Source organism: Mesocricetus auratus, unplaced genomic scaffold (assembly GCF_017639785.1).
Source record: "Mesocricetus auratus isolate SY011 unplaced genomic scaffold, BCM_Maur_2.0 Super-Scaffold_100011, whole genome shotgun sequence".
Classification (NCBI taxonomy): Eukaryota; Metazoa; Chordata; class Mammalia; order Rodentia; family Cricetidae; genus Mesocricetus; species Mesocricetus auratus.
In genome coordinates this window covers 6552805-6579217 of record NW_024429195.1, presented here as the reverse complement: position 1 = coordinate 6579217, position 26413 = coordinate 6552805, and the positions used below count along the sequence as shown (strand labels likewise).

General features: G+C 43.5%; 2 protein-coding genes across 8 annotated transcripts in view; one reads left to right on the top strand and one right to left on the bottom strand.

Annotated features, from left to right (window-relative positions):
* The window catches only part of Med12l (mediator complex subunit 12L), a 307049-nt gene that overhangs the window by 233175 nt on the left and 47461 nt on the right, over window positions 1-26413 (top strand). For 6 of the 7 annotated variants that reach the window (XM_040754386.1, XM_040754384.1, XM_040754385.1 and 3 more), the window contains 10 exons: window positions 5647-5794; window positions 10593-10711; window positions 11370-11513; window positions 13187-13350; window positions 16134-16265; window positions 20365-20592; window positions 21179-21320; window positions 23012-23132; window positions 23482-23583; window positions 24279-24392. In XM_040754386.1, coding sequence (XP_040610320.1) covers window positions 5647-5794; window positions 10593-10711; window positions 11370-11513; window positions 13187-13350; window positions 16134-16265; window positions 20365-20592; window positions 21179-21320; window positions 23012-23132; window positions 23482-23583; window positions 24279-24392 — 1414 coding nt within the window. The remainder of the gene's footprint in view (window positions 1-5646; window positions 5795-10592; window positions 10712-11369; window positions 11514-13186; window positions 13351-16133; window positions 16266-20364; window positions 20593-21178; window positions 21321-23011; window positions 23133-23481; window positions 23584-24278; window positions 24393-26413) is intronic. The other variant, XM_040754381.1, reaches the window with a different exon arrangement.
* The window catches only part of P2ry12 (purinergic receptor P2Y12), a 41260-nt gene that overhangs the window by 3532 nt on the left and 11315 nt on the right, over window positions 1-26413 (bottom strand). Inside the window, exon 2 of the mRNA XM_040754389.1 lies at window positions 64-227. The gene's annotated coding sequence lies outside the window, so the exon portion shown is untranslated. The remainder of the gene's footprint in view (window positions 1-63; window positions 228-26413) is intronic.

The window sequence follows — 26413 nt, the reverse complement described above, 5'->3', positions numbered from 1 at the left end:
CAAACTTGGAAAATATGCATATACTTCATATTATAAGTCTGTCAAGTGGTAATGTCACATTACCTGGTAATCCTGTTGACTCTGAAGGATGAGGGTGTCTTCAGTGTTACCAGTTAGTGGAACTTGCAGGCAGGCATCTGGTGTTTCCCCCCGTCGCTCAGTTTAGTTGCCAACGCCCTCTGTGATAGTGAGTCTGCTGAGTTCTCAGCAATGCACTCTTGAGTGTTCTAGAGAGAAGTAAATGGAGAAGGGAAGGAGAACATCCCAGTAAGAGACTACCTTCCATTCAAAGCGGCGCAGACACCGAATCTGTTTTTAGGACTTCTGCTTTTAGCTCTTGGGAAATAACGGGGCAAAGGTGGCTGAGAAGTCATCTTTCTAAAGCCAATTTAAGATACTGTAGCTTCTTTCTAAAATCTTTAATAGAATCAGCAAGGTGGAGAGTTTTTGTGTGTTGGGGGTGGGGTGGGGGCGGGGATTTTCCATGCAAAGTTGAGATGAAGTCTTCTAAACCTGTTTCCGGGAGAAGGGTGCAAGCCTGCTTTTCCAGATAGCCATTCACCTGAAAACATAGTGTGTTCAAAGTGGATGATATGTTATTGTCTCACAGCTAACTCTATTATCTCAAAATGTGTGCTTCGTCAGGGGTGGTAAGCCTTTTGCTTCTTGTTTTATCCTAGTTCATAATGTCATTACTTAAAATCTGTGTTGGATTAACGTCTTTGTGGGCAAAACAGCATCATCCCATTATAAATTATTAGACTCCCAAATTATATTAGGAAAGAAAGCAGTTGTATCCACTACCAGGATGATTGCATGAAGGAGCCTTCATGGTTGTCCTGAATAGAAGTTAAATAATTAACAATGTTATTATTATTTTTTTTAGTATTGAGTCTGTAGGTAATGGTAATACCACATTAAATAACCTTTGTGTCACAATTATATGCAATTCTTTGACTTGTATACTAAAAAAAAAGGCACAAGATACACTTGGAGTGAAATTGTAGAATAAATTTATCTAAATGTTTCTGGCCCTGCCTTTTGAGGAACAAACAGCATTCATTGTACACACGCAGAGTATTTCCAATTGAAATGGCTTTCTGTAGAATCCCTTGGGTAGATATCCCTACTAGGAAGACGTATTCTGCTTGTTGTGAATTTTGAGTGTGGGCACACTTGTTAAATCGATTTTTGGGGTGAAAGCGTGTGGTGGCAGCTCAGCATCACTTGGACATTTTGTTTCGAATGTGCATCTAGGGCCAGAGACCCCGTTTGTACTTAACCTCCTTCCACGTGATGCTCAGGCACACCGAGGCCCCGAGGGCCACCGCATTAAATAGACACAGGACTTTTATTGCCGCCAAAATTGGAAATCAAGTTCTCATTCTCACTCACTCCTGAAACATTCAGTTGCATACTAACTGCAGTATTTTCATCTTCTGGAAAGAAGTATTGATTTTATTTCAAGTGTTTGAGAAGTCTGTGTGGGTTGTTCTTACCTTCATATAAACAAAGCCAATTAAGCTGGTCTTACTTGCTGATTTGGGTGTCTGAAACACTTTTTAAAAAAAGCTTTATGCGTCAAAATAATAATTGCCAACATTTGATTTCTTATACTACCATGAATTAACTTACTTTTACTTTATTAGCCAATACTCATCTTATCAACAGTTTTGAATGAAGGAAACTGAGTAGAACGGTCAGGCTAATTGGAGACACCATCCCAGCCCATGTTGTCTGGCCCAGAGCCTCCTGAGACTATTCCCATGCCATCTCTGTGGTCTCTTTCCTCCTTGGGGCCCAGTGAGAACAGAACGGCTAAACTGCCTTTTATCAAATAAGCACTATCCTTGCCTTTATACCCAATTCTATCTAAACTCTGGGACATTTATAGTGCTTCTGAAATCTCTGTTGAAACAAGTCTTTGGAGGAGAAATATAGATTATATTCAGTGAATCAGTATGCCACACTAAAAGAAAATCAACTCACGAGTCCTATAGTATACTTTCCTACTAAGAATATAAATTTTCAAACCCTAAAACATTCTGTGAGGATTTGAAGGATAAAAAGAGCTTTGACCTAAGTGACAACCACAAACACCTCTCTCTGAGCCTTCTCACATTTTCTCACTGGGGTCAACTGCCAATTTCCCCTTTGATCACCTGACCGTGAAAGTCACTAAAGTATTTAGGTGGAAAGTGTCTCGTCCTAAAACTGTGTATTACCATACAGCATAATTAGTTGGTCACATCAATATCACCCCCCCCCGTCAGTAAACAACATCATCACACACACTTTATATAGTACCATTGGGAAATAATAATAATCTTGACATTGGACCATGGTCTCCCACCCCTCATCAATAATCCGCTCTGCGTTTTGATCCTTTGAGGCCTTCTTTATTCGTACCATAACTTTGAAACAAGAGTTTACTGCTTATTACTCAAGTGAGGTTTCCTTTCTTTTTTTTTTTTTTTTTTTTTTCCGAGACAGGGTTTCTCTGTGGCTTTGGAGGCTGTCCTGGAACTAGCTCTTGTAGACCAGGCTGGCCTCGAACTCACAGAGATCTGCCTGCCTCTGCCTCCCGAGTGCTGGGATTAAAGGCGTGTGCCACCAACGCCCGGCGAGGTTTCCTTTCTTAAGCTCATTCTTTATGCTCAGCGTCTAGTAAACGAGTCACTTCTCTGAGGCCTCCTGCCCCTCACTCCTTTCATGGAAGTTCTTTCTTCAACCCATTGTTTCCTGCTGTGCTATCTTCACAGCCACTCTGGAGAAACTTCTCTTCGGAGGCACACATGAGTTTTTAGTAAAAACAAAACAAATACAGACATGATATCTACGCTGACTCTTTGCCTCCATTTGGTCTCCGCTGAACCATTGGTCGGTTGATGGCCCCTATTCTGTCCTCAAGCCTGGTTTCTGAGCCTTGCATGGCTACAGCAGCTTAGTAAAAAAGCAGAGATGTGCATCGCTTTAATAATGGCTTGCAGCCGGGCAGTGGTGGCGCACGCCTTTAATCCCAGCACTCGGGAGGCAGAGGCAGGCGGATCTCTGTAAGTTTGAGGCCGGGCTGGACTGACAGCCTCCAAAACAATACAGAGAAACCCTGTCTCGTAAAACCAATAATAATAATAATAATAATAATAATAATAATAATAATAATAATAATAATAATAATAATGGCTTGCTCCTGTTCCCACCGTCTCAGCTACAGATCTAAGTAGATAGTGGAGGATTTTGCACCTCTCTCTTAGGACTTAATGCTCTCCTTACTGCCTCAACCCTGACCAACATCAGTGCCCACATCAAACCAAATACACGCTACCCATATGCTTTCATGTTTTCTCTGCAACAATTTTTTTTTCCCAAATTGATTCTGTGAAATCCACCATGATGCACATTCACAGATTGGACCCTGATGTCTGTGATGCACGTTCACAGATTGGACCCTGATGACTGGGCCCTTTCTCCATCGGGCGCCTGTGAGATTCTGCGTCCTGTTCCTCATCCCCACAGCCCAGACTTAGCTCGCCAGGCAGACATGAGCTTTTTACTGGTCTCTCACTTCAGCCTCCCTCGCGACTTTAACAGCCAACTGTTTCCTACAGACCATGATTCTGTCTGCTTTCCTTCCCCCAGTCTTTCCTTTACCCATCTTTGTTCCTTATTCTACTGACTTCCTGTTTGCTTGGCGAGCTCGCCAAGCATTGAGGGCCAACTTGGGCTTACTAAGGAGAATTATGGTGGACTTGGGAAGACAGCCATTAGAAAGCAGTAACCTAGAAAATAAATGATTTGTGTCTGATGAATGAATGTTCCAGTGCTTCTTCCCCTTCCTAGTCCCTGGGGTCCTAACACCCTACCTGTAGGCGGATGTCAGCCATTGAGGTCGTGCATTTTAGATGGCAGGGAGAGCTTCAGCAGGTCTGTGGAAACTGTTGATTAATGCAGTACAGTGTGGGCTCAGGGTGTGTTTGCAGGAGCGGGGATCTAGAATGTGAGCAGTGAGCATACACACACACACACACACACACACACACACACACACACACACACACGGGCATTGCATGTGTGTATGTCTTCATTATTCTCACAAGGCCTAAAATAGAAGTTGGCATTACCCTATTCTTCAGAAGAAGAGTCTGAGACTAGGAACTAGGTTTGTTGCCCAGGATTATGGAGCTGTTGAGTGTCATGACGAGGACACAAGTTCTCTCAGTGCTAAGCATGGTATACTACGGGGCTGTGGCTGTCGTGAGTTGTTATTAGTAGGTGGGTATTTTATTTTTCGCCATCCCTGTTTGGGCATCTTTAGGTCTATTCGGACACTTGGAACATTAAGAATTAGCAGAGGGACAATCCCCCCCACTCTTGGGAAGTGGAGGCAAAAAGATCAGGAGTTCAGGGTTGTCAGCTACATGATGAGTTTGAGGCCAACCTGGGGTGCATCAATCAGGCCCTATAGTAAACAAACAAACAAGCAAGCTAGAAGAATTAGCAGAGGGATATAGAAAGATAAGTCAACAGGAAATGCAAACGTGCGTTCTTTCTGGCACAGTGGAACTGAATTGTAGCCTGAGGGCAAGTGTGTAAAGACGGAGTCGGAGAGTGAACCGGGCACTTGCTCACCGACGGCAGAAGCCGGTATCAGTTACTGTTACTGTGTGCAGAGGACACACAGAACTCCGTGCTAACACTGCAGTTCCCACATCTGGAGGGTCTGACTGATGCTGACGATAACCATATGCGATCTGTTTCCCCTGGGAGGAGTTCTTTAGGATAAGAGGCGAGTAGGAAGAGGATGCCTCAGCGTGGACAGTGTTGTACAAAGAGTACAACAGCGGGTAGATAATATGTTGAAAGGTCCAACTGAAAGGGAATAGCTTTACGTAGAAAATGGAAAGCAAAAGGTGTCAAGGAGAAATTTGCACTGAAAAGTCTGAGCCAGCCGGTTATATTTGGCTAAGGGTCAATCCAGCTCAATGCTAAACTCATATTCATTACTTAGTGACTCGGTAATTTCTTTTCTCGCAAGGGAAAAGGTTGTGCTTGGATTTACCATGATCACTTGAGGAGTCAGGTATCTGAAACGGAAGAGGACAGCGAGCGTCTCAGATTATGTATTTCTAGCTACCTAGCTTGCACCTAGTGATTCTTACGAGTTCCTTTTTTGTCATCTGGAAAAAAAATACTAATATACCTTATACAGTCACATTGAAGTAAGCGTAGTGTCCTTTTCTGAAGGTTCCTGAAGGTCCTAGCAAGACTTTTGTCCTAAACATAAAAAACACGCACTATTGCTGCATGTCTCGCTAAGGGAATGCTATCTCCCTTAAGGAAACAGTATCATGTTCCATGCCATGTTCACATTTAGACAAGGAAAAGTCTTTCAGTCGCCAGAACTTACTCTGCAGGGTCCGCCCACATCAAGTGCTTCAGGTCAGCTGCCACTTTATTATTTTTTGCTCTAGCATGCTCCAAACTGGAAGAGCAGGGTGACGCCGTTGGAGGTTGAGGTGTGTCGAGGAGCAGACAGATGCCCCACCCGCCAGTGGGCATGGAGAGGCTGTGATTAGTGTGTTTCTGGAGTATAGGAGGCGCCCCCAGCCCTGCACACCGGTTTCAGAGGCATTTGCTGTTTTTCAGGATGAGTCTTCAAGTCATGAATGTAACCAGCGCACGATCCTTCTCTACGGAGTCGGAAAAGAGCGTGAGGAAGCCAGGCATCAGCTGAAGAAGATTACCAAGGACATCCTGAGGATCCTGAACAAGAAGAGCATCACGGAGCCAGGGGGTAAGGAGCCGCGGGCCCCGGCTCCCACTGCACTGGCTTTGCGTCCTCCGTCCTCCCTCACGTCCTCACGGGCTTTATCAAAGTGGGCCACGTCACCAGGGCTTCCTCTCCGGGATGACTGTCACCCTGAAATATGAATAGGCACATTTACATCCGAAGGCCCTGCGTTGCCTTGTTGCAGTCTCGGGGTCCATTAGCCGCCCCCTGTGGGCAGACACAGTCCAGTTCTGTGCTTCTCCATCCGCGTGCCGCGTCTTCCGCGGTCACCGCTGTGGACGATGCACCGAGTAATGAGATCAAACACCCCGCCTGCCTGCGAACAGCCGGTTCGCTTTCCCCTCGCCTCGTTTTACAGGCGTGTGGTTTGCTTTTTTTTTTTTTTCCTTTCTCTCCGTTATCTCATGCTTCGCATGAGATGCGCACGGTGGTCTCTAGTTGATGACTTCATGTTATTCGAAGGATAATGGAGACCGGTGGTCGAGGCTAAGTCTGCCACCAGAGAATTCCAGGTGAAAGAGGCAGTTTGATTGGAATTTTTTCTTTGCCTGTTCTTCTCATGCCGTTTCTGTTCCTCCAGAGCTTTGCCTGGCATTGGGCCATCCAGACTGCATAACTGGAGTCACGTCACCAGCTACTTCATATTTGCTAGTTACTCTTCTTGAGGTTCATGCCATTTTATAGTCACGGTTTAAAACATGGCACCGCCACGCATCTTTCCCTCTCTAACAGTGTGGTAACAGAAAGGGGGGGGGATGCCTTTGCCCCGTGCAGAGCTGGGAACCCTTCCCGTTTTTTGTTTGTTTGTTTTGTTTTATGACTTTAGCAGGATACACTACTAGGGCTTGCTTATGTGCTCTAGACTTTTTCCGGAAAGTGGAAATAATTGAACGTGTCGTCAGTGTGGATTGTACCTGCTTGATCACAGCAGGACCCCTTGTCTGTGTTTCAGCCTGTTTTCTGGGGCGCCAGCGTCTGAGGGAGTGTCTGAGGCCCTCATGTGTGAGCTCCACACATGTGTGTGCCCTAGCTCCTCTGCCTCGTGGTTTCGGGGCCTTCAGAGACACCAGCTTAATGACAAATGACCTAGAGCCAGGAGAGGGGAAGGAAGCTGTCTTTTGTTGGCTTCTTACAGCCCTTGAACAGAGACTGCTCCGTCTAAGAAAACTGTTTATCGGTCTTACTGTGTTCCCTCTCGCAGAGAAAAAGGGGAAATGAGTTGCATCAGAAGATTGAATTTAGAAGCCTTGCCGCTAGCTAGGAAGGACTTTCCAGCCAGCTCTTGGTGCAGTTGGGGTGGGGGTAAAAGGTGCTGATGCCTGCGAGAAGCGCAGTCATGCTTGGTTTACCCAGTGAGTGGCGAGGGCCCTTTGCAGACAGCTCTGGAATCTCTGGTTTAGAAAGACCAAAGGAGGTGGGAGGGGGGGGCGGTGTGGTGTCTTTTCTGTTGACCCTACTTCCTTCCTTCAGAGTACTGTTTTCATGCCAGACTGCCGTCTGTCCTGTCTTTGTACCAAACCCTTAAGTAGACATTCCTTGCATATGGACTAACAAAAAAAGAGACATTTTACTGTTCAGCACTTAAAAATATCCGTCGCATGAACGCCATTTCAAAGTGGCGTCTCCAGAGGGGATTTTGCTTTTCCTTTCCTCTATTTTAGTGGTATTAATTTCAGATGCGGTGTTGTGCATCTGGCAAGCAGTCTTCATTTTAAGTTATTTAAGACTTTGTTGATATTTCAGAAGTTAGCCAACTGTACTTGAGGCTAATGGAAATTTGTCCTTACACACACACACACACACACACACACACACACACACACATACACACCTACCTTACTCATAGACTAGCATGTATCTTGTTTTTGGGAAAACAAAACTTAGATTTTTGAGGTACACCTGAAGACATTTGGGGAACCAGCCATGCTTCCCTTTGGGGATTTGTAGCATGAAGTCTTTTGTTGTTATTTATGACTTGTCTTTTCAGATAGGGTCTTCTGCCGTCCAGGCAGGCTGGAATGTGGGAGAGATTACCCAGGACTTCTGCTGATCCCTTGCTTCTGTCTCTCACATGCTAGCATTGCAGGCTGACACAGCCCTGCCCCGTGTATGTGATGCCAGGGACTGAAGCCAGCCTGTGTGCCCGCTAAGCGAGCATTCTGCCAACTGAGCTACCTCATTTCCAGTTAGCCACCTAGATTTCATGTCAAGTCTACCATAACATTGCCTGAATTTAAAATGTAATGTAAAAATTAAGGAGTAGAAGAATAATGTATGTCATGAAAATAAGAAAATAGGCATGAAAAGCCTTTCTATATTACAAGCATGTTGTAACTCATGCAAATGACATTGGGATCTTTTATTTGGAACTACCACTAATTACCAGTATTCTTTCTAAATTGCAAGACTCAAATGTATCTTTTCAGTTGAGCTCTTGGGACATTGCACTTGTCAGCAGTGGAGCCCGTTTGCACAAATGAGCCAGAGAATTCGTAGCAAGGCCTAATTCTTCGGGTCTTTTTGTGTTTGTTTTTTTGTTAGGAAGACTGGATTAATGCGTCCACTTCATGATTTCAAGCATTTCATACACAAGACGATAGATCCAGTCTTTCTCCGGTTTTGAATGATACTAGGGAACTGACAACTAAATCAAAACTTGGATATCTCACTGGGCGTTGATGGTGCACACCTTTAATCCCAGCTCATGGGAGGCAGAGGCAGGCGGATCTCTGTGAGTTCAAGGCCAGCCTGGTCTACAGTGCGAGTTCCAGGACAGCCTCCAAAGCAATACAGAGAAACCCTGTCTCGAAAAAAACACAAAAAACAAAACTTGGATATCTCAGATATACTTATGACATGTGTGAGAAGAGCTAGGGAAAAGGCCTCGTCCCGTGTTTGCTTTGTGCTTATGAGGACAGATTCTGAAAGAGAAGGAAGTTTAATTAATTTGCTAGTTCTTGTTTGTATGGTACTGGGTCTCATTTGACGGAAGTGGACTTTTATCACTGCTTTCTCGTATGTGCCCATGAGTGTGGTGTGTGAAGGTCAGAAACCAGTCTTCTGGCACCCTCCACTGTTTGTCTGTTGTGAGACACGGTCTCTTACTGGCTTGTAACTCAACAACCAATGTGCACTAGCTGTCCTATGTCTGCCTTCCAGTGCCGTGACTACAGGAAGGTGTCACGACTCTTAGCATTTATTTTTAAGCCTGGGTTCTGGAATCTGTGCTCGGAGCCTCACACTTGCAGAGCAAGCAGTCCTCTGACTAAGCCCTCTCCCTCGCGCAGTGCCGGCGCATCTTACTGATTTATTTATTCTGGTATCACTGTCAGTTGTGTCAAATTGAAACATGAAAACTTGGTTTGTTTTTGTACTTGGCTTGCTGTTCAAAGTGGAGTCAATTTTTTTTTATGTCATTTCCTAAAGCATGGCATTTGCCACTGGCCAAAGTACTTTGTGGGATAGCGTGGAACATTGCTGACTTCTTGCGCTTTCGGTAGAGAAATGAGAGCCATGAGCTGTCTGAACTAATGTGTCCCAGATGAGATGAGGCCCAGAGCTCCTTCTGAGAAGCTGTTGACCATGTAGCACACAGTGCTGAGCATCCTGTGGGACAACCGTTACTTTGCAGTTTCCACAGTTGTCTCTGTAAATCCGTAGACGGCAATCCTGTTTCTAGATACTTTATTGTATTTTTTTGGGTTTTGTTCTTAGCTTGAAGAAATCAAGAGTTCCCCCCCCCCAAATAAGCAAGGTTGTGTAAATTTCTTTATAAATAAATATGCACATACATTTAATTGATTTAGAAAAACAGCTCAGTGAACAAAGGAACCTGTCACCAAGTCTCGTGACCTGAATATAATTTCTGGAGGAGACAGTTTCTATATATTTTCTTCTGGCTTATCTACATGCTCCATGGTGGCTGCAAATGAGCACACAGTCAATAAATAACAGATAATTTTTAAAGCCTAAGATATAGCCTGTTTAGTCATAGTGGGCCTTGGGGCTCACCCAAGGTCATTTATTGTTGCTTTTGTATTTTTTAAAGTCAGTTAATGATCGATGTTCATAAAGGTAGTTTATGATAGCCACAATCTAGTCATTATTTACTTTAACTGATAAATATGCCACGTACTTGTATATTGGAAGAACGTATGTGAGAATTACTAAATTTTAGAACACATTAAAATTATTTCCACAACGAACCAATCTTAGACCATAATGTTGAGTGAAAGTTTGAACCCACCCAAGATGGAAGATGTCCACGTCTTTGTCCCCTGGGGGGAGGAAAGGTGGTTTGGAGTGGAATAGGTGGGCTTCTGAGGCCTTATTTCCTGATTTGGATCTCGTTCCTGTAGAAGTACAGAGTATATATGCTTTCTTCTGTGTATGCTATACCTCAATAAAAAGTAACATAGAAAGCCGGGGCAGGGGAGTTGACTCAGTAAAGTGCCAGGACACACATTAAAAATAGCTGGGCATGATGGACCATGCTGCTACTTCCATTGCATGGGGGGGGGGTGACTGGATATAGGCAGACCCCCTCTGCTCCTTAGCCAGCCAGTCTAGCCTACGTGGCGAGTTTCAGCCAGTAAGAGAGCCGTCACTAAGTAAAATAAGATGGTGATATCATCTGAGGGATGACACCAAATGTTTTCCTCCTGCCTCCCTACATGTGCGTAATAATATGTGAACACGCGTGTACGCGCACACACACACACACACACACCAGAAAACAGTGTCTTTAAAACCATGAAGAGCTTGACTTAAATGGAAAGTAACACATTTTATGTCTGTTTAGTTGGGGACGAAGGGCAGAAACCCAGGAAGAACAAGCAGGAAGCTTTTCCAACCCCGGAAACTGTGTTCACGAAGCTCCAGCTCCTCTCGTACTTCGATCAGCATCAAGTGACGTCTCAGGTAGTCACTCAAGGCCATTTTGTCACGCGTTTTGAATATTTCTACCTCCTTAAAAGTCTCAAGCAGTGTGCTTGGGACCTTAATTTTTATAAATGCACCTTATAGACCTGGAAGCATCTCAAGCTTCATTTTCAAGTGTCAGGTTGTCTCCCCCAACACGTTTTTACATGTAAGTGCTTTTACTCCATAATAATCAGCAATATGCAAAAGTAATTCCTGATGTATTTATCTGATGGCACGCAGCCCCAATGTCCACTGTTGGCGACGGAGAAGCCTGTTGATGATTTAATTAAAATACCGTGAAATTGAGGGGAAAAAAAGCCATTGTTCTTCAGTTAACGCATTCCAGTGTCTGTCATTAACCCTTCTGGGTGCTCCCCCCTTGGGGTCACCAGTATACAGATTATACTGCAGTTTGTCTTGTGTTTCAAATTATGATGATAAGAATGCTGACTGGTATATGTTTCGGCTTCTGTGCACGCACATTCTGACCTCTAAGTAGAACCCGTGAATTCTCCTGCGTTACTTAAAAAAAAATCAGAGTCCCGTATCTAACCAGGAGCGTCACCCAGACCGTTGGTTGTGTGATTTTTCTGTCCTTGCTTTTGTCTGAGCGGTTATGTGATTTTTCCCCCTCCTTGCATTTGTTGTCTGGCAGATCTCTAACAACGTGCTGGAGCAGATTACCAGCTTTGCATCGGGGACATCCTATCACCTCCCACTGGCCCACCACATCCAACTCATCTTTGATCTCATGGAGCCCGCGCTGAACATCAATGGACTGATTGACTTTGCGATACAGGTGTCGGAAAGAGACCGCGTCTTCCTCATCTTTAGGGGAGCAAACCTCCCAAATGTCGAAGAGCTTCCCTTGTTTCTTTAAAAAAAATTTTTTTATGTGTTGGCTTTAAAGACCAGGGTTGTCCCTCTAGTGATCAGCTGGTCTGACGCCTCCAGCTGAAGTGACCTCCCCACTCATCCCCTGAGCACCTGGCTGGCATTTATGTATTTTTTTAAGAGTCGTTTTATTTTCTGTGGGTGGATGTCCTCTTGCCTGCACACATGGGTGTACGGTGTGTGTGCCTGGTGCCTTTGGAGTTCAGAAGAGGTTGTTAGTTCTACTGGATGTGGGATTACAGATACTTGTGAGACCCCACATGGGTGCTGGGTACCGAGCCTGGGTCCTCCAAAAGAGCAGACAGTGTTCTTCACCACAGAGTCACCTATCAAGCCCCACGTGGGTGCTGGGTACCAAGCCTGGGTCCTCTGAAAGAGCAGACAGTATTCTTAACTACAGAGTCACCTATCAAGCTCCTCAAATTCATTTTCTATCTTGCATAAATGTGTAAAAAAAGATTTGTAGGTTTCTGGGGTACCATACAATGCTTCTAAACATGTCTGTGTTAGTATATTCTTTGTAGCAATTCAAGCATACCTGTGCCCTCAGATGCCATGTCTTGATGGTAGAAACTGTCAAGTACCTTTCCCCTAATTTCGTTACAACACAAGACAATCTTGCTCCTATCTCACTGAGCTTAGTGGGCATTGATTAACCTTTCCCAATCCCTTCTCTGCCCCAGCTTTCCTGGTCCTCTTGGAACCATGTCATGTCTTCGAACATGCACCACTTTCTTTGTGTGAAAACTATTTTAAGCACCTAGTGTACCTTGAAGTGTTGGAGCCATTCTGAGTCAATGGTTTTCCTGTTAGGTTATAATTGGTGCTGGGAATACACCTGTGGTTCAGAACTACATTGACTTCAGGGGTTTTTGTTTCTGTTGTTTTGTTTTTTTGCAGCCTTATTATTTCGTATGGGGAATGATGAGATGCTATTTTCTCCGCAGTAGAATTTCTTAGCGAAAAGCCAAAAGTGGCTTCTAGAATAGTCTTTAGAATTTCATTTGTCCCGCTGTAGTTATGCACGCTTTAGTTCATTTACTCCTTGCGTTAATGAACAAACATTAGGCTTTTTTTTTTATTATATAGTAGCTCCTAGCTTTATAAATTAGAAAGTAGTTACCACTTGCATTGCATTCAGAAGGAAAGAGGCAAGAACAAAAGCCAGCAAACAAGAGCAAAACGAAAGAAAAAAAAAAAGAGGAAGGAAAAGAATCTGTCAGTTCTTTAGAATGACCCAGTCCAGGATTTAGGGCTATTAGAAAGTTTTGGTAACCATTTCAGCACTGTTTACATCCTGGTTGTATACAAAGGAGCGGCTAGACAGAAGAGGGTTTGTTTAAGTTAGGAAAGGCTTAAAAGTAAACCATGGCGAAACTAGCTCGTTTTCCGAAGCTGTGTGCAGAGGGGGTGGGTTGGTGGCTCACTGAAGCTGTGTGCAGAGGGGGTCGGTTGGTGGCTCACTGAAGCTGTGTGCAGAGGGGGTCGGTTGGTGGCTCACTGAAGCGTCCTCCTGTTGTTTTCTCACCTGCCTGTCTCTGGTCCCCTGCCTGTCTCTGCCTGCCTCCCCTGTTGCAGTTACTGAATGAGCTCAGCGTGGTGGAGGCTGAGCTGCTCCTGAAGTCATCTAGCCTGGCCGGAAGTTACACCACAGGACTGTGTGTCTGCATCGTGGCTGTTCTCAGGCGGTATCACAGTTGCCTGATTCTGAACCCTGATCAGACGGCCCAGGTGTTTGAAGGGTGGGTACATAAGTGGCATTTCTTTTCCCTAATCCTGAGAGGTAGAATTCATAGTCAAATACAGAAAGATGGTACTGAGTTGTAAGAAGTTATTATTATTATTATTTTGGTTTTAGACTATTGGTTTGAAGGTGTTTTTTTTTTCTCCTTTTTTTCTTTTTCTTTATTCTTCTCGCATGCAGTATATCCTGCTCTCCGTCTCTGTTCCCTCCCCTTCTCCTCATCATCTCCCACACCCTCTCTCCCCCACATCCTCTGTTCCTCCATTTCCTTTCAGGGAAGAGCAGGGCTCCCAGGGATGTCATCTGGACATGGCATGACAGGATGCATGAAGTCCAGACACATACCCTCATTTTAAGGCTATAGGAGGCATCCCGGAAGGAGGAAAAGGGTCCCATGATCAGGCAAAAGAGTCAAAGACACCTCCCCACTCCCATGGTTAGGAATCCCACAAAAAAAAAACCAAGTTAAACAACTTATTTTTTTTTTGACATTTTAACCATCTCATTGGCCATTCAATGAAAAGCTATCTAAGAATAGTTTCACCACAACTATTTCCTGAAGAAGGGGCTACAAGTCCAGGAAGTACGGGTGATATCAGGCTGCCTTGTTTTCTGATACCCTCTCTGTCTCCTGGTCGCTCACAACCCTCTCCTCTATGCTGCACAGCAGCCTTGCTTACTGAGAACTGGGAGCACCACAACTGCTTATCTGTTTTCCCATAACTGTTCATCTGTTTTCCTGTAACTGTTCATCTGTTTTCGGGCTTGTGTTTGAAGAACCAGACACCAAGCAAGCTTTGCAAAACACATTTGCACTGCAGAAACGTGGTCGTGGTCTTTCTAATGAATGAAAGGCCCCTGCTCGTGTCTAATAGACAAGGGTTCATTCTACTGTCGCCTGTGAAGCTGGGCTGAGGAATTGCCCATTGTGTCTGCAGGAGACTTGAGTTTTAAAAGACCAAAGATATTTGAGGAGCTTCTACAACCTGTGCAAACGCCTTGTTGCCTTCTCCCCACCAGCTCTTCTGGACCCCCTTTATAAGAAAAGGCAACCTATTCTTTTTTTTCCCTCCCATTTCTTCATTTGTGTATTTGTTTTTTTCTCTGCAACCTAGCACATGCATTTAATTTATAAACAAGCATTTCTTGAGTGGCATCAATTTTACAGAGGCTTTACTTAGAAAATAAAAAAATTATATTAATAATATATCTAATTTAAGAAGTAGAAGATTTAAAATCTCAGGAACTTTTGGTTGTGAGTATAATAGCCTTTTAATGGCTGAGCCATCTCTACAGCCCAAAATCTCAGAAACTTTATGCGTATTTATAGGGTACACTTTTTTTGTATAATTTAACAGGGGCAGAGTTTGGAAGTGATGTGCCCAACATCACACAACTAATAAATCTTGTAAATATTCACTAGTATTCTTAACTGGAAGTTGATTCATTATTGTTCTATCAATTGTATTCTTTTAAAACCATTCATTCATTCAATTTTAAAATAATTCATTCAACAACTCATTCATTGGTCACGAACTCACACTGAGTTAGGAGAAGTATTTTTTTGATTGGTTGTTCTTATAGTGTTAGCTCAAAATTGTTTCAATATTTATTTTGACGTCTAACGTATCTTACTAAATATTCGTAACAATCCTATTTGGATTGACTTTGTTATATCTTTGCCTTATGAATAATGCCCTAATTTGCTTTTTTGTTGCTGTGTTGAACACCATGACCAAAATCTAGCTGAGGGAAAGGATTCATTTGCTCTTAGGTCACAAACACATCATGGAGGCAGGCCACGGTGGGCGCTCATGGAGGGACCCAGGGTCCAGGAACTGTGCTGTTTGCTGGCTTGCTTCCTTGACTTGCTTCCTTGACTTGCTTCCTTGACTTGCTTCCTTGACTTACTTCCTTGACTTACTTCCTTGACTTACCCAACTACTCTTCCTATACAGCCCAGGACCTAGAGATGGCCCAGGCTTCAGGAACTGGAGCTTCCTATGTGAATTTGAAATTAAGCCAGTGTCCCCCAGGTCGTTGCCAAGTGACGCAGGGTTGTGTCAGGTCAACAGCTGACTCTAACTATGGCGCATAGTAGGGCATCCTTTTTGCTAAGATAATAACCTTCCCCCTTAAGATGACTGAGACCATCAGATCACAGCTTTTATTCCTGGCACGTGAAAACCCCGCTACAAGGTGAAGGCAGCCATCGGCCGCGCTTGTTTACTTTAGTCACAGGGTCATTCTCTACTCTCCGCATCATGTTGGGATTTGTCTGCTTCTGTATAATCACCAGGTTAAACCCTTTGCTTCTCTCCTAAACCGTGCGACTCTTAACACCCGTTGCCCTCTTTTATAATCACCAAATGACCCCATCTGGTGACACCCCTTCTGACCAGCTGGGACACGGCGTTGTCGTTCCTTCGGTTCTCCTAGTACCCATCTCTAAATGCTAAGAGAGTTCCTGTTCCTAGTAGGCCTGCATATGGTGGGCCGCGTCGCAGTGCTGGGGAAGTCCTGTCATTGCTTTCATTTCTCACTGTCAGTGAGGGTTCTGATGGTTTTTGTTTTAAGGCCTGTCTAGTACTCAGCATAACCAAACTGACCTTTAATAATCTCATATTTTTATGAGCAATCAGTTTTCTTTTTTTTTTTTTTTTTTTGTCTGATAAGTATCTCCAAGTAGTAGGTAGACTAGACACATTCTCACTTTAAAGAGTTACGTACATACTAACAAGACATGTGCCTCTTTTTAAATCCCCGTGTCTCTGTCCTCAGGTTGTGTGGTGTGGTGAAGCATGTTGTCAATCCCTCGGAGTGCTCCTCCCCGGAAAGATGTATCCTGGCCTACCTCTATGACCTCTATGTGTCATGCAGCCACCTCAGAAGTAAATTTGGAGACCTTTTCAGGTGAGCAGGAGGAAAGGTAAAAGAAAAATCACTGATACGACCACGCCTGTATTCGTTAATGATTCCATTGCTGTTTACGCCCTGGGTACCAGTGAAAGCTAATCTAAAGCATTCGATCGTCTCAAGCCATTTAAACAGAATGTTAAGATACCTAGTGACAATAAGCTTAAGCATGTGATTACAGGACCTTTAAGTACATAGACAAGAGTGATTTTGATGTATTTTCCTTAAAAAAATAATTTAAATTGTAAAAGCCTGGTGGTGCACACCTTTAATCCCAGCACTCGGGAGGCAGAAGCAGGTGGGTCCCTGTGAGTTCAAGGCCAGCCTGGTCTACAGAGTGAGTTCCAGGGCAGCCAGGGATCCACAGAGAAACTCTGCCTTGGGGAAAAGAAACTCACCCCTATCAGTTGTGTTGCTTTAGGAACATTTTTTTTTAAATGCATCCAAAAAGGTTTTAGCTTAATAAACTTCATACTTCTATCTTCTCAGAACTCTGATTCAGTATTCTGATTTGATTAATTTTTTTTGGTAGTTAGAGCCTCCTGTTAGAACACATTGCTGTTTGTGTAACTATGGTTACAGTTTCTTGAATGAAAACATTTGGTGTTTTCCCTTTGCTCTGATCTCTCTTGGAGCAATCTTCCAGAGGCCTTTGCATGCTGGCTTCTTCATTTGTTCCCCTACTTACTTTCTTGAGTGCCTATTCAAGTAGGACCCCCAATTCCTTTCACCCCTCGCTTAGCACTGCTGCTTCCATGGGCACTGGGGTGCTAGGTATTAGGTGCTGATGGGGAAATTTAGATCATCGCCTGTAGGAGAAGGTAGTAATGTGCCCGAGGGTGTTGGGGATCCAGAGGGAATGCGGAAGACGTGTCAGTTGTGGCTTTCCCCTGTTCTTCCTTGCCTGGTGGACCCTGAGCTCTGTCTTTCCCGTACGTATTGCAGGACAGCCAGGGCTACACAGAGAAACCCTTCTGTATGTATTGCAATTGGTCGCTCTCCAGTATCCCCATCACTTCCATCACAGGCCGTCTCCTTATTGGACCATCCTGTAGAGTCCTCCACGCTCATGCCTTTACCCAGGGTCACTGTAGCGCATGCTGCGTTCTCAGCACACGTGCTGACATCATTCTTTCAAACCAGAATGGCTGCCGAGGGGTCCACAGCTACCGTCTGTGCAGTCAACACTACTCAGAATTCCGATCTGGCCTTTTAATAAACGTGTTGGCTTCCGTCTCTCTCGTGTGCTCTTTCCTTTGCTGTGTTCTCTTCGGCCCCCGGAAACCTCCCTTCTGGTCCTCACACCCAGAGCCCTCGCTGCTTGTTGCCTCTCTTCTCCTGCGGGTGGCTCCGTGTCCCAGGCCGGCGCATGTGTGCCATTACCCACCGTCTGCGGCCCTGCTCTGCAACAGCCTTGTTTGAAGTGAAAATCAGTCCGGCATTCTGGAAACCTCAGTGTTGGCTGCTGCTCACACGTTATGTATTTACTTATGGTTTGGCTCCCCTCTGGGATGCAAAATCTCCCAAGAGCTTGTGTTGCTCATTCCTTTATCCCAACGCTTAGTAGGCATTACTGCATTTTGAGGCAAAAAAAATTGTCTATACTAACATCGCATGATTGCACTGCACAACAAAGGATTAGTTGTGTTAATTAAAAAAAAACCAACTATGGAAAATGTTACCATTTTGTTTAAACTGATCCTTTGTAAAAATATTTGAATGAGTCTTAGGAAATTTTTCATGGGAATGGTGTAACAATAAAAATACTTCATTTTCTTCCATTACTGCATTTTGAATTTTGAGTTTATATTTCCCAAAGAGTATTCTCATTGAAGATGGGCTCTTAGCAACAGCCCTGGTTCTGATGGTGGCCAGTCCCTACTGCTCCTGCAATGTAGTGTCAGATGGGCTAAGTGAGTTCATTAAGTAATGTGCACAGGATTTATGTTTAGAACATCAGCAGGGTAGGTATCACAGACAATGTATGCACTGTCCTCAAAAACAGGAAAAGAAGGCAGCTTTCTGGGGGTATTGAGTAATTGGAGCTCTGTGAGGGTGTTAGGAAAAGCATTTAAAAAGATCCTAAAGGTGAAGGGAGGTTTCTGTTAGTATAATAGTTATAAAAGGTTCAATCAGCCGGGGGTTGGTGGCGCACGCCTTTAATCCCAGCACTCGGGAGGCAGAGGCAGGTGGATCTCTGTGAGTTCGAGGCCAGCCTGGTCTACAGAGTGAGTTCCAGGACAGCCTCCAAAGCCACAGAGAAACCCTGTCTCGAAAAACAAACAAACAAAAATAATAAAATAAAATAAAAGGTTCAATCATTTTATCTGAAACACCATAAAGTTGTTTAGGGAGGAAGATTGGGGGAAGCACGACACTATCCGTTCCTTCGGTGTGCCAAGCACTGTGTTCATTTTTCCATGAAGGTTATGAATTGTCAGAATCCCAGGAAGTAGAAGTGGGTTTCCTTTACCCACAACTTGTTGCTCCTGGTCATTTTTGACATATGATGAAGCTGGGACTTAAAACACGTTTCCTGACCTCAGGGCATCCATGGCTCCCATTACCCCATCAGCTGTTTCTGAGACTGCAGTTGCAGAAGGAGCATGTCTGCATTTCTGGCTCCATTCCCTGTGTGTAGACAGCAGAGAGTGGGAGGAATGAAAACATAATCCTAGTGGGAGCCAGCATACTATTCACTCATGGAAAGTATGATGGAGAGAGGAGGGGTCTAGAAAAGAAAGATACAGAGGTCAAGTCAGAGCTTAGAGAAGTCCAGACGCCCAGCCAGACAGGCACTCCAGACAAGTGGGATTCTGGGGGCAAAGTGGGGGTGGATCCCAAAAGTTAAGAAAGAAAAGCAGAGTTGTCTGAGCCTCTAAGAACTGTTGGATCTATGTGTCACCCTAATAACAAAAATTTCATCTGCCAGAAATTTGATCCCCAGAAATGCCCGCTACATAGCAGAGCTCTGGAGCAGGAAAGGGACTGCTGCTGATGGATTTATGGCTCACAGCAAGAGGGAGGGAATGGCTGAGCTCACAAGGGATCAACACTGGGGGATTACATCATTGCTTCCCTTGTCTATGGAGAAATGCCAGAGAATATATTCTAATTCTCTTTTATTTCTAGTATTTCATATCTATTCAGTTGTAACCCACTGTAAATTCTCGGTTGATAGAGTACATTAAAGCACATTTGCTTGTTTCACAGAAAGACTAGAAATGCAGGATTCAGCCCCAACTAGCCTGGAATTTATAGGCCCTCTGCTTTTTCAAGTGCTGGGATTAATGGTGTATAATGCTACGCCCAACTATCTTACTTTTTTTCTTGGTCTACATTTTCTCGTACTATAGAATGTATTATCTGCATGCAGAGTGTGAGCTCTGCCAATGCAGGAGGTTCACCTCCACTTAACAGAGCTGTGGCCTAGAGCCCACAGTAACTTTGGCACAGGAACTGCACGACTAGGCATACTATACCCAAAAGAACAGGGTCTGGGGTTTGCAGTTAGTATCAAAACACTAAATTTTTCCTGGTGTGTAATTGGATCCATTTTTATTCTTAGGTTATAGCACTTTATAACTACTCCTAAGAAAGAGACAGTTGGAAACTGGAGAGATGGCTCAGAGGTTAAGAGTACCGGCTGCTCTTCCAGAGGTCCTGGGTTCAATTCCCAGCAGCCATGTGGTGGCTCACAACCACCTGTAATGAGATCTGGCCTGCAGGGGTGCATGCAGAAAGAACACTGTTTATATAGTTAATGAATAAATTTAAAGGAAAATAGAGGAAGAAAAAGTTGTTAGATGGCTTAGTAAATACATTGATGTTTTTAGACCATATACATATAGAAAAGATTTGGAAAATAACTAATCTTAGTAATTAAATATCTCATTTTGTTTCCACATAGAAATTCGAAACCTCTTCCTTGAGCAAGTACCCAATGGTGGTTTACAAAGAATTTGAAAGTAGTAATAGTAGGATATGGATTGTCTAGGAAAGCCTTAGAGTTGCTCCCACTTAACATGTCCTTAAGAGAAGTGATTTTTCTTGGCTGTTTTTTTTTCCTTTAGTAACTATTTGTTTTTAAACTTAGTAGTGCCTGTTCAAAAGTAAAGCAGACCATATATAATAACGTAATGCCTGCAAATTCCAACTTACGCTGGGATCCAGACTTTATGATGGATTTTATTGAGAATCCCTCAGCAAGAAGCGTCAACTACTCAATGCTGGGCAAGATCCTCAGTGACAATGCTGCCAATCGGTACAGCTTTGTCTGCAACACACTCATGAATGTGTGCATGGGACACCAGGATGCCGGCCGGTGAGTTTCTTTGCCCTGTTTGCATCAATAATCAAGGAGGTGTTACTTTGGTGTTTCTTTGGTAGCTACGTGAGCTCACATTTGCTTTTCTTTTATTCCTGATTCTACCCCTGCTATATCTTAGTATCATTAACCCAAGAAACAGTTACTTTTGGATTCTTAGTTTGGCAAGGGATATTTTTTAGTTGTGCTCCATTTTGAAAACCATATACAGTTTTGAAAAGAATACTATATTTTAATGTGAACTGTACTTGGGCCTACTTATATTACATAATGTCTTTAACTATTTATCGTGGCAGTACTAGGGATTGAACCCAGGATCTTGTACACAATATATCCCCAGCCCTGTGTCCTTAATTTTTGATTCCTATAGAATGCAAAAGTAGAGATAAAATTTGTTCATAGAATCAAAACTATGCAAACTCACTTGTGCTAATTACATGTTATTTGACAAGTGGTATTAATTACATCCTTAAATCTAAGTAATGCTTAACGATAATGAAACACGTATTCAATGAAGAAGTCGCATGTAATCATTCCTCATTTGTACCAAATCACTTTCTGCTGTCTTCTCTCTCTTTCCCAGGATAAATGACATAGCCAATTTCTCCTCTGAGCTAACTGCTTGCTGCACAGTCCTGAGCTCAGAATGGCTGGGGGTTCTGAAGGCCCTTTGTTGTTCTTCAAATCATGTGTGGGGATTTAATGACGTGCTCTGCACTGTGGATGTAAGTTTTCTCTCTATCTTAAGACCACAATTTAAAATTTAGTTAATTTTTTTTTACTACTTAATTTACTAAACTGATGGGGGAAGTCCTTCTGTGTATATGTTGTCCTATTGGTTGATTGATAAAGCACTGCTGGCCAATAGGGAAGCAAGATAGGTGGGGCTAGGAGTCAAGGAGGATTCTGGGAAATGTAGTCAAGAGTAGAGAGTCACCATGTGACCCAGGCGGAGAGGAGGCATGAGACTGTGTCATAGGTAAGATAAGACCTTATAAAAATACATATTAGTAATTATGGGTTAATAATTAGGTCAGAGCTTGCCGATAAGAAACCATAGCAAACAGCCAATAGCTTCATAATTAATATAGTGCCTCATGAGTTCTTTGGTGGCAGAGACAGCAGCCGGACCCAGGCAGCTGGTGGGAAAGAAATCACGTTACACTAAGCTGTAGCAAAGCAAAAAATTATTTTTCTGTCTCCAAAAGTGGCAAACCACAGGCTCATAACCATGAATTAAATAAATTACAAAGTCAAAATAAATAGAAGGAATTCCATATGTTCTAGGGGCTGAGGTTTTATATGTGAATGGTTTCAGCTGTTTTATTCTTTTCTGGCTTGGATTCCTCAGAACAGGACGTAGAGCATTTCATACATGAAGAGAACCAGTATATATTTTAGAATATAGATGATGTCATTTTTTTTCTGTAAGAAAAGCCATGCGTAGACTCAGAGGGCATTCAGTGTTTCTCAGAGTGTTCCTGAAGAGGGATGGAGCGACTGTCCCAATCGCGTACATGACTTCCCGATATTCCATCTGTGTGGATTCTTTATCCATTCATACTTTTATCATTAGTCATCTGTGTCAGAAATTTGTATGTGTTATTAAAGAAACTGACAGTTCTAAAACTGAGGTTCATTTCCTATTTCTGGGGTCTTGGGACTAAATGCCAGTCCTGCCTCCTTATCCAGGGATTAAGACATTGTTTATAGCCTATTGTAGTAGGCTGCTTTTCCATACGACAAAGACCTAATTTTTTTTTAGTCTAATTCTGTGACTTGCTGCATTGAGTATTGATCCCTTGGGAGCTTGCCATGGTGATAGTTAGTTGTGTTCCCTTAGTATCGTCTTCCAGTGCTTGTGAGATCTGGGATGTAGAGATTTCAGCTGTGGCGGGACTAATTTTTCCTCCCCTTCCTCTCATCTTTCTCTTTAAATTTAGCCGCCAATGGAAAAAGTTCCAGAGTCCTTTTTAAATGAATTCTTTCACGTTAAAAATACGTGCGTTAGTTAGTTGTAGTAGGAAAGAATGTTCAAGATTAGTGGGTCATGTTTTCCCACTGGGGGAGTCTCCTGCATCCTGCCTTACCCAAAAATAACACAGTGCATTCAGTCGGCAGCTACCATTTATGACATTTCTTTTAGTAGCGTCTTGATTTCGCTCTTGTGTTTTATTTTCTGAGTTGCATGCAAGTAAGCTGAAGGTCAGCATCCCCCTAGATCACTGGGATTTGAGGAAACTTGCTTTGCCTTACTGTCGTAGATATAGGCCCAAGAGGACAGTTAATCGAAGTCGTTTTCCTCTGCTGGTTCTAGTTTGGGATTGCCGTGTTGCCGGTAGTCTCTTAGATAGTGGTCTCTGATGCCATGTTAAAGGGCGCTGGGCATTAAAACTTGTCAATGTTTTTCTTAAAGGTGAGTGACCTTTCATTCCATGACTCATTAGCTACTTTCATTGCTATCCTGATAGCACGACAGTGTTTCTCCCTGGAGGACGTCGTGCAACATGTCGCCCTTCCCTCTCTGCTAGCAGCGGGTAAGCTGGCCCCGGGCAGCCCGTGTCACTGGTTGCTGGTGGGTAGCCAGTTAAGCATAGGGAAAGGACCACGTTAGGGATTTGGGTGGCAGGGTACCTGGTGGGGATGGTTGAACTGTAGTAGCTGTTTTATGCAGAGTGACACTGAGCTCTGGAACAGGGAGCACCCCCCCCCATTGCGTTACACGTGGTCCAAGCCAGCCTGACGGTTCCTTGGAAAGGTCAACTAAGGACCTTAGTGAGAGGAGAGTTTACTTGGTGTATTACTGAAACTTTGGAACTGGGAAACCCGAAAGGCTTGTCGGGGAGTAGTGAGGAAGCTTGCTTTCAATCTCCCCCCTCTTCCCAGCCTGTGGAGATGCGGACGCAGAACCAGGGGCGAGAATGACGTGCCGCCTCCTGCTCCACCTCTTCCGAGCTCCCCAGGCCTGCTTTTTCCCTCAAGCCACAGGTGAGCTGACCTCAGAGAAAGCTCTGCTTCTGTTGATTTGGAGGTTGGGATTCTGCTCTGTGACCAAGGGGGCTGTCCAGTTTGCAGTTTCCTCCCTGACCTTCACGGGCTTGATCTGCAGGTGATGGGGGACTGAGATACTGCCCCCCCCCAATATCTGTCAGTGCCTCTCATTGTGTAATACGAGGACATATTGGGAAATAAGATGGGGAATTCATAAACAATAAAAATGCCTGAGCTCTTAGGAAATAACCATGCCGGTGGGAAGTCTCATCCTCTTCCATAGCCGGTGTTGATTCTGGGCCATGCTGTCTCAGCTTAGGGGGATGACAGCTCATTTATTTACTTTTTCCTGAGGCAGTGTGTGTGTGTGTGGGGGGGGGTGCTATTAGTAAAGTCTCGCACTAAATCATTTCCATATAGAGATGGGTGCATCTGTGTGGGAACCCTACTAATCTTTTTCCTCCATCTGTCTGGGGAGCAGGAACATTGTTTTAATACTAATTAAAGAGAAAGGGTTAAGTAAGAATAGTGGCAGGGTTTCTTAGTGAGTCTGTGGAGCATCAATTAAAGTAAACTAATGTCAGTTAGGTGCCCACAAGCTAACAATGAAAGACCTTGCTGAGTGTAAATGGTAAAAGAAGACGATTAATAATGAAGAAGAGGTCATTAAAGGTTTGTTGTTGTTTTCATAGGCAAACCTTTTCCTGGAATACGATCATCTTGTGATAGACACCTCTTAGCCGCCGCTCACAACAGCATAGAAGTGGGAGCAGTTTTTGCTGTCCTAAAGGCAATTATGATGCTTGGTAAGACTGTCCTGGCCGCGAGCCTCGTGGTTAATCACCAGAAGTGGAGGCAAAATGAATTTATGTTTCACAGTGAAATCTACCTAACGTCCTTGGAAACCTAGGATTTTTTGTTTGCTTGTTTGTTTGTTCTGGGAAAACAGGATTGTCTTTGCCTAAGTATGAGTGACGGGGAACTTCCAAGGATTCTGTCCCTTGGCTAAGGTGACCTTGGGAGAACTGAAATATAAGTACTTAGTGTTAGGTTTTCAGTGGCGTGATACTTCATTCTGATGTAAACCACTCTTTTCGTGATAGGCAAGAATAATGATATTTTCAGTTGAAGGTTTAAATTTCGGCCAGGTTATGTTCCAGGTGCGGAACATCAGAAAGCCTGGGTTTTAACCTAGTGTTCCTGCTTCCAAATGTTGTGACGCTGAGCAAGTTCACATCATCCTGCCGTATGCTTTTCGTGGGACAGGTGGGACAGGTGGGACCACAATGGCGCTAGGATTGCCAGGGATCAGAAGGAGGGGCACAGGCTTCTGATCTGATGAATGTGCCCACAGAGACCTTTACATTCTTACTTGTGCAGGTTTTGCTGGAGTAATATCACTGCCCTCTGCCCGTGGGCAGTGGGACACCTCTGGCCATTTTTAGTGTGTAATTCATAAAGGGTCTGATTGATTAGGGGATCTCAAATGTTGCCTACTTCTAACTCTGGGCCCCTCATTTTGACCTGAACCAAACAGTAATATTAAATAGAAGATACGAGTTGAGGTGAGCCTTAGATAACACAGATGATGTAACTATGCCTGAGATGTTATTTGTGGATGGCAAAGAACAATAGCATAGTCTTCATAGGAGCCTATTAAAATCAGTTAAAAAGAATCTATATTTAAAAAAGAAAATACTATTTTTTTTCATTTTCTCCAATAGAGTGTTACTAGCTATATCAACCATACTCCAAGACAGGTTCCATGTCCAGTAACGGGTGACCAACAAAAAGTGAACTCTGCTTTTTTATTGTGGACTTTTCGCTGTGTTTTGCTATATTTATTTTGTCTTACGGTTTTGTTTTGATTTTCATTTTTTTGTTTTGGGTTTTCTTTAAGAGAGAAAGAGATCAAGAGAAAGAACATGAAGTTGGATGGGTGTGGAAATGGGGAGGATCTGGGAAGTGTTGGGAGGGAAAATATGATCAGTATATACCGTATGAAAAAAAGTAAATGAAAAGCAGCCGTGGTTTTTATTAAATGGTCATGAATTTTGCAGCAAAACAAAAGGTAGCACTACCAGAAGTCTCCAGGCTCTTTTCTATGCTTAGGATCTTACAGGATTATGTAGTCCATGCTAACTGCTGACTTCAGCCAGCGTGGTTTCTCTACTCTGATAATGTTCGAAGGGAAGGAGAACCGGTCGGCTTCACTGACTTAAAAATCGCCAGGGTCATGAAGGCAGGAACTGTGTTTCTCCTGGGCTATTTCTAAGTCTCACCAGAGAAAATAGCAAAGAGATGTTTCAGTAAGCTAACGTTGGAAGTACGAATGCCTGGCAACATGCTTCAGTGGTGTGCACAATGATGAGTCTCATCTAGACAGTGGCCCCTTGTTTGTAGCGCTGGGCTAGTCCCAGTATGGCTGCCAGGTTTTTTAGATGTTCATATCATTTGGGAGGTTTCTTGGACTGAGAAATTATGACCAGCACAGTTAAATGTCAGTGAAGCCTGAGACCGATCACATAGAATATTTATTTTTATTTTTATTTTTTGTCTATACAGTTGCAGAAGGAACTAGCTGTCATGTAGGCTTCTGTCCTCCTAACACCCAAAGGAAATGGAGGTGTACAAGTGGGTCTGGGGAATGTGCTTGGTTTTGCTCTTGCAAAATTTAATGCAATTAATGTATTGGTCCTAACCAATTTTCTCCTAATTCCTATCAACCAAAATATGTATTAAGGTAGGACAATAGGACTATTATAGTGAATTTTGTTCCTAATTTACGTAGTCGTTTAACTTGAGGTAGACGTAACTATATCATCCA